Raw genomic sequence first — 14232 nt, 5'->3', positions numbered from 1 at the left:
CATGAACACGCCTGTTCACACTCTCTCTTTCTTTTTTTTTTTTTTTTTAATTTTTTTTTCAACGTTTATTTATTTATTATTTTGGGGACAGAGAGAGACAGAGCATGAACGGGGGGCGGGGGGGCAGAGAGAGGGAGACATAGAATCGGAAACAGGCTCCAGGCTCTGAGCCATCAGCCCAGAGCCCGACGCGGGGCTCGAACTCACAAACTGTGAGATCGTGACCTGGCTGAAGCCGGACGCTTAACCGACTGCGCCACCCAGGCGCCCCACTCTCTCTCTCTCTTTCAGAGAGAGATAAGTAAATAAATCAACTTAAAACCTGTGAGGCCTGTGGAAGGTTGGCTTTGGTGCATAGGTCAGGTTGGTGGGATTGAAGGCTCACTGCAGCAGGGGTGTCTGGGGAGGTTCTGCAGTGGCGGCAGGACTAGAAAAGATTTCCTGAGTGAGCTTGTATTGCTCAGACTGCCCTCACTATTCTGTGTAAAAATACTGCTTCCAGTTCATGTTTTCATGTTTAAAAGGACTTGAGGAAGTGAGGCAAATCAATGACAGTAATGAAAACAAAATAAATGATTAAAAGGAAAGATAAGTTGGATTCATGAAACAGATTCAAGGAGTTAGGACTGCTTAGGAGGAAAAAAAAGACCTGATTTGAAATAATACTTAAAAATTGGATTGTTTGCTGAGGGATATAAAGACTATATTAAAATTAGTTATTATTTTCCAAGCATTGTGTGCACATGGTACAGTGAAAACCTGTCTCCCTCTCATGCTTCTTGTCTAGCTGTGTTTTCTCTCGGAGATCGCATGCCGTCCTTCTCTACATATTCTGCACATGTTAGCCATGTGTGTTTCCCCTTCCTGTTTTAAAATGTGAATGGGAACAAATCATATATACTGTTCTACACCTTTACCTCTCTCTTCTTTGTCTTAATGGTGGGCCTTAGGGTTTGTTTCACATCATGACCAATAGGGCTGCCTTGTGTTTCTCATTTACCCAACTGTATAGCACTCCCTTTGATGGGTATTCCATAATTTGGTTATCCAGTTTTCTGTTAATGAGCAAGTTAGATTGTTTTCGCTATTCTATTTTACTGTTATAAAGTTGACTGCCATGAATATTTCAGTTCAGTTCTTATTTCCACCTGTGAAAATAAGGCAATTTCCTAGAAAGGGAATTGCTGGGCCAAAAGATAAATATCTGACATGTCAGTGGTTGGTAACAACATGGCTGTTTTCTAAGTAACAGTTGTCATTGCCAGTGTTACCGATGCTATACTTTTCACTCATTTCCCAGCAGGTCATTGTATTGCTCCCATGGGCATCTGCAATTTAAATGATGTGTAAAAGTGTCACATGCCTTTATTTGATGTAATAGTCAATGTCTTTTAACTTACGGTATTTATTCATTTTTCTTTAAAAGGCTATGGACAAGCCCGGCTGTTATGTCCCGTTTTGGATACCTGAGCAAGGTGTATCTGGCAGTTATTACTGAGGGGAAGGAAAGATGGATGTAATATTAGAAGGCCTGCAGGTCCCTACGGCAGGCTTACCTTCTCTCTGAACTGTGATCCTTTTTAACTGTGAGGTCTGTAAGTGTGTCTCTCATTGTGGTTGGCCCAGGAGACTTTTACATAAAATGTTATCCTTTTTACTTTTTTGTTTACCTTTCTTAAGTCTGAGATAGCAAAATAAGAGCATCCTGCACTTTGAAAATGCCTATTTTTAACTTATTAACTGGAAACTTTGAGAACAGAAAAATAGTTACTAAATAAATTAGGGAAAAACCACCTTCGTTTGGGTTTTGCGTTTGGTTATGTAGGTCACAGAGCCTGAGGCAGTGGGAGGGACTCTGGTGTCACAGGTGCAGCACTCAGAGGCGGTGAGTGTGCTATATGTGATTTCCTGTCTTTACCCCAACTGTAATTAAGCGAGCACGTAATAGACTGTGGCCCGGCACGATCACATATCACTGTGTATCAGCCACACACCTGAGTGTACATAAACAGAGCTGAACAACTTGAACATTGGTGGTGTTCTTTATCCATGCCTTGAGGTTTACATTTTTCGAATACAAGATGGAGACTGAAAGTGAGAGTAGCACTTCAGGAGATGATAGTGTTTTCTGGTTGGATTCTGAAATTCCAACTCAGGTGTCTGGAAGTGAAGAGGGAGAAAGGGAAGACAACTTCAGGTAATTGTGGAATTCGCAGTTCTCTCTCTCTCTGTCTCTCTCTCTCATCTTTGTTCCTCCTGCCACTCCCTCCACCCCACACCTCTTTCCCATTTTTTCTATTTTAATCTCTTTTCTAGTAGGACTGTCTTTTCTGTGGGGGGAAGGTTTGGAGCTGAAAAGAAGACGTTTCTAGTTGTACATAGCTCTCTTCATTCCACAACATGCCCTGAGCTTATAAAATGCATTTTAAATGACTTGTTAGAACACCAGGAAGAGAAGGTGTTAGACAGGTTTTGTAGTAGCATTTCAGGAATTTCAAGTAGAGACTCATAATGAATGAACTACCACTCCTTCCTGTATCTGATTTGTACCTAATAGATTTGATCTGAATTTGAATGTAATAAGATTTTTTCTTCCTCTTTTTCTTGGAATGTTTGTGTGTGTGCATGTGCGTGGATGCTTTTGCTGCGTTATTCATGCAAGTAAAACATTTTGACTATAAGTACAAATTATTTCATGGGTTTGATCCTTACTTTTGTCTCTGATCTTCTATCTCATTCCCCTTCCCCCTCCCTCCTCCCTTGCGAATCTTTCTTGGTTTTCAATCTCTAGTTGTAACTTCATAATTGAAATTTTTAGGAAATGCTTCCCCATTAAGCAGTTCTCAAAGTTTGGTGGTACTGGTAAAGATCTTCCCCAGCTTGTGGAGACAGACCATTGGTTTATTCATGCTGTTACAGATTTTAGAAGGCATTTTTTCCCCCGAACATGGTTAGCAGATTCATTCTTTTGGAGTTACTAAAACACCTCTTGAAGAAGTTTGTTCTACATATTATCACTGTCACCCACATGAGCAATTAAACATCTTTTAATAATTTTACCTGTGCATACTTGGGTAGGTGAACATACCATTATTTACACCAGAGCTTGTCTTTATGTTTAATGTTCAAGAAGAGTCTCTCTGAAGGTAAAGAATTTCTTTATCTTTAAAGCCTAGGATAGGGCTACTTAGGTGGCTCAGTCAGTTAAGCATCTGACTTGATTTCAGCTCAGGTCATGATCTCATGGTTTGTCAGATAGAGCCCCATGTCAGGCTGTGTGCTGACCATTCGGAGCCTGCTTAGAATTCTGTCTCTCCCTCTCTCTCTGCCCCTCCCCTGCTTACAGTGTCTCTCTGTCTCAAAATAAATAAATAAACTTAAAAATAACGTCTAGGATAAAGGACAGAAGGGATTGAATATAAGGAAGTCCTGATAAGCTACATTAAATTTGTCACTCAGTGGTTATAATGAACAAGTATGTTTTAAATTTTGAAGAAAAATTTAATGTTCCAAGTATGAAAATGAATTATTAGCATATGAAGTTCTTATTTTTGTATCAACTTTCTCATTCTTCCCATAATTTTATTTGTCCTTTCTTATTTGAGTAAGCTGCTTCTCTCCCAAGATATGCTGATGTTACACAAATTCCTTACAATATGGCAGTGTCTCATGAACAATTAGAAGAAATAAAGTATTTATTTTGTCTGTGTTAAAACTGTTTGACTTGGTATTAAAACTTTAAAAGTTGTTTTGGGATATTAGTCAAAGGAAGAAACAGGACTTTGTTGTAATAGATTTGGTGATGTCATTCTCAATTTACTTGTTAGACAACAGGAGACTATCTGGGATTTTCTTTTGATTGTTAAATTTGAGAGCAAATCTGTGCAAGATGGAACTTTTCTTTTCCTCAAGCCTATGTGATAGCATTTTCATCCTGAGAAGCTGAGCTCTGTTAGTACTTGCTTTGTTTTAGGAAACCATGATACACCACAAAGCATTGATCCTTTTTATTATGATATTTCATATCTGAATAGCTTCATGGCTCTCCCAGACCAAATAGGTCTTTGGGGTTTGATCTTACTTTATTTTTATTTGTAAGCGCAACAGAGAGATCTGAGTAAGGCCGTATTTCATGTAGTGTTTCTCACCTATTCAGCAGTAAGACATGAGGAAACGCGGCAGCACAGTGCCTTTACAACATTCACAGCCGCGTTCCAGCTAAAATGCCTAGCAGAAAAAAATGTGTGTGGGTGTCGGAGGTGAAGGGTTGAATGGTAGGAGTTGCAGCTGTAGCCTTGGGAGAACCAAATGGTAGACTCAATGTTAGAGTTGTTTTAGTAAAAGCAATTTAATCATTAAGAAAATATACAGAAGAGTCTTCATGTGTTTCTTTAAAATCTTACATTAAATCAAACTGTCCTTATTGTTTACATTCTAGTTAATTTCCACTTATACACACTCAGTCGCATACGCACACAGCAAGGGCAAAAGATTGTGTGCTATTCTTTTTCTCTGAATAGATTCTAAGCTACGTTTTAAATTCATTCTTAGAAAAATAGCATTGTGTTGAGACACCGTGTCTGATAAGAGTATAAAGTTCTACCATACCTACAATGTAGGTTCCTGGTGCTGCCCAGCTGTCATCTGCGTTAGGACGAAATACTCATGGAGGGGTGTTCATGTCTGTCCCAGTAGCTTTTAGAATAGCATTTATTTTTAGACTTGGTTGGAGGAAAGGATACTTTTTCTTACATTCTAGCCCTGTGGGGAGTTGCCCAGTCTTCTTCTTAGCAGTAGTTCAAACTTGTACCGCTGACTCACAAATGTCTCATTTTCTGATTTCTTATTTGTAGAGTGAAGTTATTTTCTACCATTATCACTATGGTAAAATAGTAATTCAACTAGAATATTTAAAGATTGTCACAGTCCTTAGAATTCAGTAGTCCTTAAACATCATTGGAAGAGCCCTTTTGTAAATAAGGAATGTGAGGCAAAAAAGGAAAAGCAGAAATGTTTTAATTATTTTAAGACAGAAAAATTTAATTTTGGAGTTGTTATATGCAATATATTAAGCCAAATATGTTATGTACAGGATGTCAGTTATCTGTGTATCAAGCCTATAAAATAGGTACTATTTTCCCCATTTTCCAGATGAGGAAATTATCACTCAGAAAGTCACACATAGTCCACATTGTAGTATATGGTAGAGCAAAATTTTGAACCCAGGTGTGATTGATCTTGAAAGTGAAAGACTTTAGTGTAACATTTAGCTGCTAAAGGTTATTTTCTGGTAAGTGATAACTTTTAAGAGACTTTAAAGCTGACATCTTAGTTCTGAAATTCTTTCTTTGAGGGATTTTGAGCAATGGTGATGTGTGTAGTTTTTTCAGTGAACATAAAAGTGAACTAATGCATATAATAATGTGATCTTTTAAATGTGATGACCTCTATGGGGTGCCTGGGTGGCTCAGTCGGTTGAGGGTCCGGTCCGACTTTGGCTCAGGTCACAATCCCATGGTTTGTGGTTTTGAGCCCCGCATGGGGCTCTGTGCTGCTGACAACTCTGAGCCTGGAGCCTACTTCAGATTCTGTGTCCCCCTCTCTTTCTACTCCCCTGCTCTCACTCTGTCTCTGTCTCTCAAAAATAAACATTAAAAAATTTTTTTTTAAGTAATGACCTCTAGAACACCTAGCAGTTATTACTAACTCATTATCATAAGGGTTCTGGTTCTTTGGCATTTAAGATTAGAAATGTTTGTCATATAATCTAGTTTAGTCTTCTGTAGTATTATGTTACTGACAGATACATAGCCTGGCAAGTATGACATAATAGTTCGAAACACTTACAGAGATGATATAGTGCATAAATGAACCACATCTTCAGAACTATGTGTTTTTAATACATTTTTTAAAAAAGTTTATTATTTATTTTTGAAAAAGAGAAAGTGTGAGCAGTGTAAGAGCAGAGAGAGAGGAAGAATCTCAAGCAGGCTCTGGGCCATCAGTGCAGAGCCCAGTGCAGGCCGCACAGAACTACGAGATCATGACCTGAGCATGTATCAAGAATTGGATGCCCAATTGAGTGAGCCACCCAGGTGGCCCTAGACTGCGTGCTTTTAAAATCAGTTTGTAGATGCCCAGATCTTTCAATAAGATCTTTGCTTTAACTCCGTAATAAAGTGATTTTAGGTGAAAAGAGAAACTTGTAACTTTAGTTAAACCAGATGGTTTGGTGAACATGTTTTAATTTATTTTGCAGTGTCTTCATTGGTTTATAGCATCATATGACTAATAATAGTTCATGCACTTGATTTGTTGGTTGCTTCATTAATTCTCGGCCTTATTGGAAATGATACTGTGAGTTAGAAGATAACTGCAGCAATCCTAATAGGTAACAATGGCTTTTGAATATGGTATTCTATTTCTTCTAGGCTTTTACTTTTCTTTTAGATTTAGAATGATTTCTTTTGACGGCTAAATTTCTCTGGAAGCCTATAAAGCTATTTCACAATTCCTTGCTTTTAATTCCTTGGCTGTTCTTCTGTCATCTTCAGAAATTTTTTTGATTTGGGGATCCTCAGTTTTTATGAGCCTGGAAGGATAGAGAGGTAGCATTAATAATTAACCAATGACATGTATACCTATATTACAACCCAGGTCTGTTTTATACTCTGTGACTTCTCATAGGCATCTCGCCCTTAATAATCTGTTATGTATGATACCAAAAAAAAATGTATCTTACCAAAAAAGATGAGTATTACTCCATAACCCTGAATGTGTGATCTAGAATACAGGTGAGTCCTTAAAATATTCTTTCAACATAAAGTGTAATTTTCACCTAACATACTCTTACCAGTGTCACAAGGATAATAAATTTAATTATGATCAGCAAAGTCTGATATGAACATCACTTAATCTCAGAAAATTTTATGCAGTATTGGAGTCTAGCCTTTGGGCTGTCTTTATAATCTGTGAAATAAATCTGTCTTAACCATGAGGCATGCTAGTACAGGGCTTTCTTGGTATTTCAGTAATTAAACTCTTTGGGATGGAATCCAAGGTAAACCTTTCTTCTACCTGCCTGTATGAGTTTTTTGATGTTCGAGAAGGGCCTTAGAGTACAGAAACGATAGAAAAGTATGTCAAAGTTCCTGGCTATTAGGTTGTTTATTTAAACCTTAAAAACCAATTTTTCCTTAACCTTTGCATATTACTGAAACATGAAAACTCCCTTAAACAGTCACTTGCATGTTCAAACTCAGTAAATGAAAACCCCTGGAACATATAAAGTATTGTTTGTAAATGTAATATAGTCAATTTCCTTAAAAAACAATCAAGTGATAGCCTAGCAAGATTAAAATGAGAACAAGCAAAACCTTTCTGGACATTTAATTTTAGAAGATATGCTATAGTTTTACTTTCCATTAATGATTAGCTTCTCTTTCCATGCTCTTATATTCAGATATGTATTTTCTTTATTATTAGAGAATCAAATAATTTCTTCCACTCAGGTGTGCTGTCTTTTTCTACCATGGTTCTCTTTTCTATTTCTCTTCCTCTTAAGACAAGATCTTTAGAATCCTTTTCCATCCTCTTTCTCTCAGTCCCCTTTGGATACTCTTTTAAACTTACCAGCATCTTACCCCACCCCAAACCCCAGTTTTTTGCTCAGATGTTTTAATACTTTTTGTCATTTATTCACATTTAATTATATGTATCATTGGTCAGGACCAATGTTGTTTCCTTTTTATCCTCTTCCATCTTCATGTGTCTGTTCTGGTACATTTGGCTTTTTTTTTTTTCTTGAGTGTTTTGTTCACATAAGTTCCATGAATGATGTACTCTGATTTCTTGCCTGTACTCGTGCCTTTTTTTTTTTTTTTTTTTTTTTTGTACTTTCTGTCTGAATGCTTGTAACACAGTCTTTTTATCCTTACTTACATGTATTTTATCCTTAGTTCTTCAGCTTGGAGCTCAGTGACATTCAATCCATAGATTGAAGTTTTCATGTTAGAACAGAACTTTTTATTATTACTTATTATTTATTTAATTTTCCCCTCTCTTCTATCTACAATAAGTGTCTCATTGTGGAACCTATTTATTACATATCAAGTCTTCCTAATCTGTCCTTTAATCATGATATATTTCTCTTTACATTTTTATTTTTTTGATTTGATGTATTCCTTATACTGTTTATTTAGGCCACCAGTAAAATCTTTAATCTTCCAAATTCAATCTGAGTAGGGAAATAGTTCTTAAGGTTTTTTTTTTTTTTTTTTATATAGACATAGCATATGCACTGGTACCTGTAAATAATACATTTGTGTTATTGTCTTCTTTAGCTTTGTGACTATTTATTTAGTGTACATGTGGTATTTTTTCTGACTGAATGGAATTTATGCTTTTAACTACTAAGCTAGATGTCTGCCCTTCTTTGCCTCTTTCCCTTAGCTGTTTTCTTTAGTAGTCCCATGATGCATCTAGTTTCTCATAGGTGCAGACACCCACATTAGGAGCCCTGGTCCTTCTAATTGATGGTTAAATTTCTTTACAGAGTGATTTTACAGTTTTTATTAATTCCTTAGGGGCAAATACCTCTTTTGTTGTGGAGAGAAGTGGGAGTGTAGCCTCCTTAGGCCTGTTTTCCTCTTTGGGTTTACCATTCACTGTGGTCCCACTTGCTTATCAAGACCTCTGTCCTGCTGCTTCCACCCATAGCATTCTGTTAAGGATTTGTTTCCTCTTATTTAGCTTTCAGAGGCTTTTCAGAGACTTGGAGAGAAAAGAGAGATCTCTTTCTTAACATACGTGCAGTCTTGAATTGGAAGTCTACTGGTACTTTTTCCCATGGCTTTAGAGAGGAAACTTCTGAAGAGAACATTCAGTGAGGCAGAGTGTTGTGGTGTCTGTTAGGCAGTCTAGTGTGTCTCTAGAGATGTGAATGGTTTATTTCAGTGTCTTCCTCAGGATGTAAAGTGGAAACTTCCAGGAGAAAACAGCTCACCACATCTGGAATGACTAAGATGTGTTAGTGCATTTCAGTTTTCCTATCTGCACAACAGGGCTAATAATAGTGTATCAGATAGTAACTAGTTAGAAGATGTAATGGAAGAAAAAGTGCCAATTTTAAGAAAAACGGAAATAAAATACCCAGAAATAAATTTAACATTTGACATATTTGAATTAAAAATAAAACATTACTGAAGACATAAAAGACATTTGGAAGAAATGAAAAGATACACCTTGTTCATAGCTGGAGATATTCAACATCATGAAGATGTGAGTTTATTGGGCTGCCTGGGTGGCTTAGCTGGTTGAGTGTCTGACTTTGGCTCAGGTCATGATCTTATGGTTTGTGAGTTCGAGCCCCACATCGGACTCACGGTTGTCAGGGCACAGCCCACTTTGGATCCTCTGTCCCCTTCTCTCTCTGCCCCTCCCCTGCTCATGCTCTCTGAAAAATAAATAAGCATTAAAAAATTACCAGTTTATTATAAATTTATGTAATAATAACAATTTTTTAAAACCTAGACACATTGATTTTGAAAATAAGTTGATCTTGGCTAAATAACTTCACCAAGGATCTTTGGGAAGAAGAAAAGAAGCAAGGACTAAATACAACCAGATATTATACTATAAAGTCTCAATAATTAAAACTTTGTGGTGCTGGTACCTGAATAGAAGGCATAATGGGATAGAATGGAAAGCCTAGAAATATATTCAGACACATAGGAAGACTTAGATATGGTGAAGATGGCCTCTCAAAAACCCATAGGGACAGTGTGTGCTATTCAGTAAGTACCTTGGGGGAAACTTGGTGTGCATCAGTGGAAAATAAAAAAAATTGAAGTCATACCTCATACCAAGAATACATTCTAAAATGACTAAAGATATGTTTATTAAATGAAATCACAAAAATTTTAAAAGAATACGTGGGAAAAAACATTTGGGGGGTCAAGGAAGGCTTTAGAGCTATTCTTTAAAACGCAAAACCCACAAAGGAAAGAGTTGTGAAATTCAACCACATAAAATAGAAAACATCTGCATTACAAAAAAAGGACAAATGACAATCTGGGAAAAATACTTGGAACTCATATTACAGATGAGGGACTGATCTCTTTAATATATAAAGACCTAAAAATAGGTAAGAAAAGACCAGTAACCCGCTAGAAACAACAGCTTGTGTATAAAAAGAATTTTTTCATTATGGAGAATTTGCCTCTCAGATATACTTGCACATATGTATTAATGGCATATTTAGAAGCTTACCGTAGTATTGTTTGTAATAGCAAAAGATTGGAAATCATGCAAGAATCCCATCAGTAGGGGACTGGTTAAATTGTGGAACATCTACACAGTGGAGTATCATACAGTGTAAAAACAGCAAAGAAACTCTTTGTAAACTCATGGAAATTTGAAGTTTGCTGCAGGAAATACTAGACAACTACATAGTGGTGTGTAGATATGATACTTTTTTATGCAAAAAGTGGGTTGTAATAGAGGAATAAATGTATTCTTCCATTTTTGTACACAAAGTAGCATATTTACACAGTGCTTTCATACTTAGTGTGGATGTATTCTTTTTTTTTATTTATATATGAAATTTATTGTCAAATTGGTTTCCATACAACACCCAGTGCTCATCCCAAAAGGTGCCCTCCTCAATACCCATCACCCACCCTCTCCTCCCTCCCACCCCCCATCAACCCTCAGTTTGCTCTCAGTTCTCAACAGTCTCTTATGCTTTGGCTCTCTCCCACTCTAACCTCTTTTTTTTTTTTCCTTCCCCTCCCCCATGGGTTCCTGTTAAGTTTCTCAGGATCCACATAAGAGTGAAACCATATGGTATCTGTCTTTCTCTGTATGGCTTATTTCACTTAGCATCACACTCTCCAGTTCCATCCACGTTGCTACAAAAGGCCATATTTCATTTTTTCTCATTGCCACGTAGTATTCCATAGTGTATATAAACCACAATTTCTTTATCCATTCATCAGTTGATGGACATTTAGGCTCTTTCCATAATTTGGCTATTGTTGAGAGTGCTGCTATGAACATTGGGGTACAAGTGCCCCTATGCATCAGTACTCCTGTGTCCCTTGGATAAATTCCTAGCAGTGCTATTGCTGGGTCATAGGGTAGGTCTATTTTTAATTTTCTGAGGAACCTCCACACTGCTTTCCAGAGCGGCTGCACCAATTTGCATTCCCACCAACAGTGCAAGGGGGTTCCCGTTTCTCCACATCCTCTCCAGCATCTATAGTCTCCTGATTTGTTCATTTTGGCCACTCTGACTGGCGTGAGGTGATATCTGAGTGTGGTTTTGATTTGTATTTCCCTGATAAGGAGCGACGCTGAACATCTTTTCATGTGCCTGTTGGCCATCCGGATGTCTTCTTTAGAGAAGTGTCTATTCATGTTTTCTGCCCATTTCTTCACTGGGTTATTTGCTTTTCGGGTGTGGAGTTTGGTGAGCTCTTTATAGATTTTGGATACTAGCCCTTTGTCCGATATGTCATTTGCAAATATCTTTTCCCATTCCGTTGGTTGCCTTTTAGTTTTGTTGGTTGTTTCCTTTGCTGTGCAGAAGCTTTTTATCTTCATAAGGTCCCAGTAATTCACTTTTGCTTTTAATTCCCTTGCCTTTGGGGATGTGTCGAGTAAGAGATTGCTACGGCTGAGGTCAGAGAGGTCTTTTCCTGCTTTCTCCTCTAAGGTTTTGATGGTTTCCTGTCTCACATTCAGGTCCTTTATCCATTTTGAGTTTATTTTTGTGAATGGTGTGAGAAAGTGGTCTAGTTTCAACCTTCTGCATGTTGCTGTCCAGTTCTCCCAGCACCATTTGTTAAAGAGACTGTCTTTTTTCCATTGGATGTTCTTTCCTGCTTTGTCAAAGATGAGTTGGCCATACGTTTGTGGGTCTAGTTCTGGGGTTTCTATTCTATTCCATTGGTCTATGTGTCTGTTTTTGTGCCAATACCATGCTGTCTTGATGATGACAGCTTTGTAGTAGAGGCTAAAGTCTGGGATTGTGATGCCTCCTGCTTTGGTCTTCTTCTTCAAAATTACTTTGGCTATTCGGGGCCTTTTGTGGTTCCATATGAATTTTAGGATTGCTTGTTCTAGTTTCGAGAAGAATGCTGGTGCAATTTTGATTGGGATTGCATTGAATGTGTAGATAGCTTTGGGTAGTATTGACATTTTGACAATATTTATTCTTCCAATCCATGAGCAGGGAATGTCTTTCCATTTCTTTAAATCTTCTTCAATTACCTTCATAAGCTTTCTATAGTTTTCAGCATACAGATCCTTTACATCTTTGGTTAGATTTATTCCTAGGTATTTTATGCTTCTTGGTGCAATTGTGAATGGGATCAGTTTCTTTATTTGTCTTTCTGTTGCTTCATTGTTAGTGTATAAGAATGCAACTGATTTCTGTACATTGATTTTGTATCCTGCAACTTTGCTGAATTCATGTATCAGTTCTAGCAGACTTTTGGTGGAGTCTGGCGGATTTTCCATGTATAATATCATGTCATCTGCAAAAAGCGAAAGCTTGACTTCATCTTTGCCAATTTTGATGCCTTTGATTTCCTTTTGTTGTCTGATTGCTGATGCTAGAACTTCCAGCACTATGTTAAACAACAGCGGTGAGAGTGGGCATCCCTGTCGTGTTCCTGATCTCAGGGAAAAAGCTCTCAGTTTTTCCCCGTTGAGGATGATGTTAGCTGTGGGCTTTTCATAAATGGCTTTTATGATCTTTAAGTATGTTCCTTCTATCCCGACTTTCTCAAGGGTTTTTATTAAGAAAGGGTGCTGGATTTTGTCAAAGGCCTTTTCTGCATCGATTGACAGGATCATATGGTTTTTCTCTTTTTTTTTGTTAATGTGATGTATCACGTTGATTGATTTGCGAATGTTGAACCAGCCCTGCATCCCAGGAATGAACCCCACTTGATCATGGTGAATAATTCTTTTTATATGACGTTGAATTCGATTTGCTAGTATCTTATTGAGAATTTTGGCATCCATATTCATCAGGGATATTGGCCTGTAGTTCTCTTTTTTTACTGGGTCTCTGTCTGGTTTAGGAATCAAAGGAATACTGGCTTCATAGAATGAGTCTGGAAGTTTTCCTTCCCTTTCTATTTCTTGGAATAGCTTGAGAAGGATAGGTATTATCTCTGCTTTAAACGTCTGGTAGAACTCCCCTGGGAAGCCATCTGGTCCTGGACTCTTATTTGTTGGGAGATTTTTGATAACCGATTCAATTTCTTCGCTGGTGATGGGTCTGTTCAAGCTTTCTATTTCCTCCTGATTGAGTTTTGGAAGAGTGTGGGTGTTCAGGAATTTGTCCATTTCTTCCAGGTTGTCCAATTTGTTGGCATATAATTTTTCATAGTATTCCCTGATAATTGTTTGTATCTCTGAGGGATTGGTTGTAATCATTCCATTTTCATTCATGATTTTATCTATTTGGGTCATCTCCCTTTTCTTTTTGAGAAGCCTGGCTAGAGGTTTGTCAATTTTGTTTATTTTTTCAAAAAACCAACTCTTGGTTTCGTTGATCTGCTCTACAGTTTTTTTAGATTCTATATTGTTTATTTCTGCTCTGATCTTTATTATTTCTCTTCTTCTGCTGGGTTTAGGCTGCCTTTGCTGTTCTGCTTCTATTTCCTTTAGGTGTGCTGTTAGATTTTGTATTTGGGATTTTTCTTGTTTCTTGAGATAGGCCTGGATTGCAATGTATTTTCCTCTCAGGACTGCCTTCGCTGCGTCCCAAAGCGTTTGGATTGTTGTATTTTCATTTTCGTTTGTTTCCATATATTTTTTAATTTCTTCTCGAATTGCCTGGTTGACCCACTCATTCGTTAGTAGGGTGTTCTTTAACCTCCATGCTTTTGGAGGTTTTCCAGACTTTTTTCTGTGGTTGATTTCAAGCTTCATAGCATTGTGGTCTGAAAGTATGCATGGTATGATTTCAATTCTCGTAAACTTATGAAGGGCTGTTTTGTGACCCAGTATATGATCTATCTTGGAGAATGTTCCATGTGCACTCGAGAAGAAAGTATATTCTGTTGCTTTGGGATGCAGAGTTCTAAATATATCTGTCAAGTCCATCTGATCCAATGTCTCATTCAGGGCCCTTGTTTCTTTATTGACCGTGTGTCTAGATGATCTATCCATTTCTGTAAGTGGGGTGTTAAAGTCCCCTGCAATTACCACATTCTT

General features: G+C 37.5%; 1 protein-coding gene across 4 annotated transcripts in view; it reads left to right on the top strand.

Annotated features, from left to right (window-relative positions):
• ARHGAP32 (Rho GTPase activating protein 32) overlaps window positions 1-14232 on the top strand; it is a 309577-nt gene that overhangs the window by 96685 nt on the left and 198660 nt on the right. For 2 of the 4 annotated variants that reach the window (XM_040483524.1, XM_040483525.1), the window contains exon 1: window positions 2082-2197. The exons of the other annotated variants lie outside the window; for them this stretch is intronic. In XM_040483524.1, the coding sequence (XP_040339458.1) occupies window positions 2082-2197 (116 nt within the window). Of the gene's footprint in view, window positions 1-2081; window positions 2198-14232 lie in introns of those variants that run through there. 4 annotated transcript variants of the gene reach the window in all.

Source organism: Herpailurus yagouaroundi, unplaced genomic scaffold, assembly GCF_014898765.1.
Source record: "Herpailurus yagouaroundi ecotype Mexico unplaced genomic scaffold, PumYag 161, whole genome shotgun sequence".
Taxonomy (NCBI): Eukaryota; Metazoa; Chordata; class Mammalia; order Carnivora; family Felidae; genus Herpailurus; species Herpailurus yagouaroundi.
Note: the sequence above shows the minus strand (reverse complement) of the source record. Positions and strands in the feature narration are given on the sequence as shown.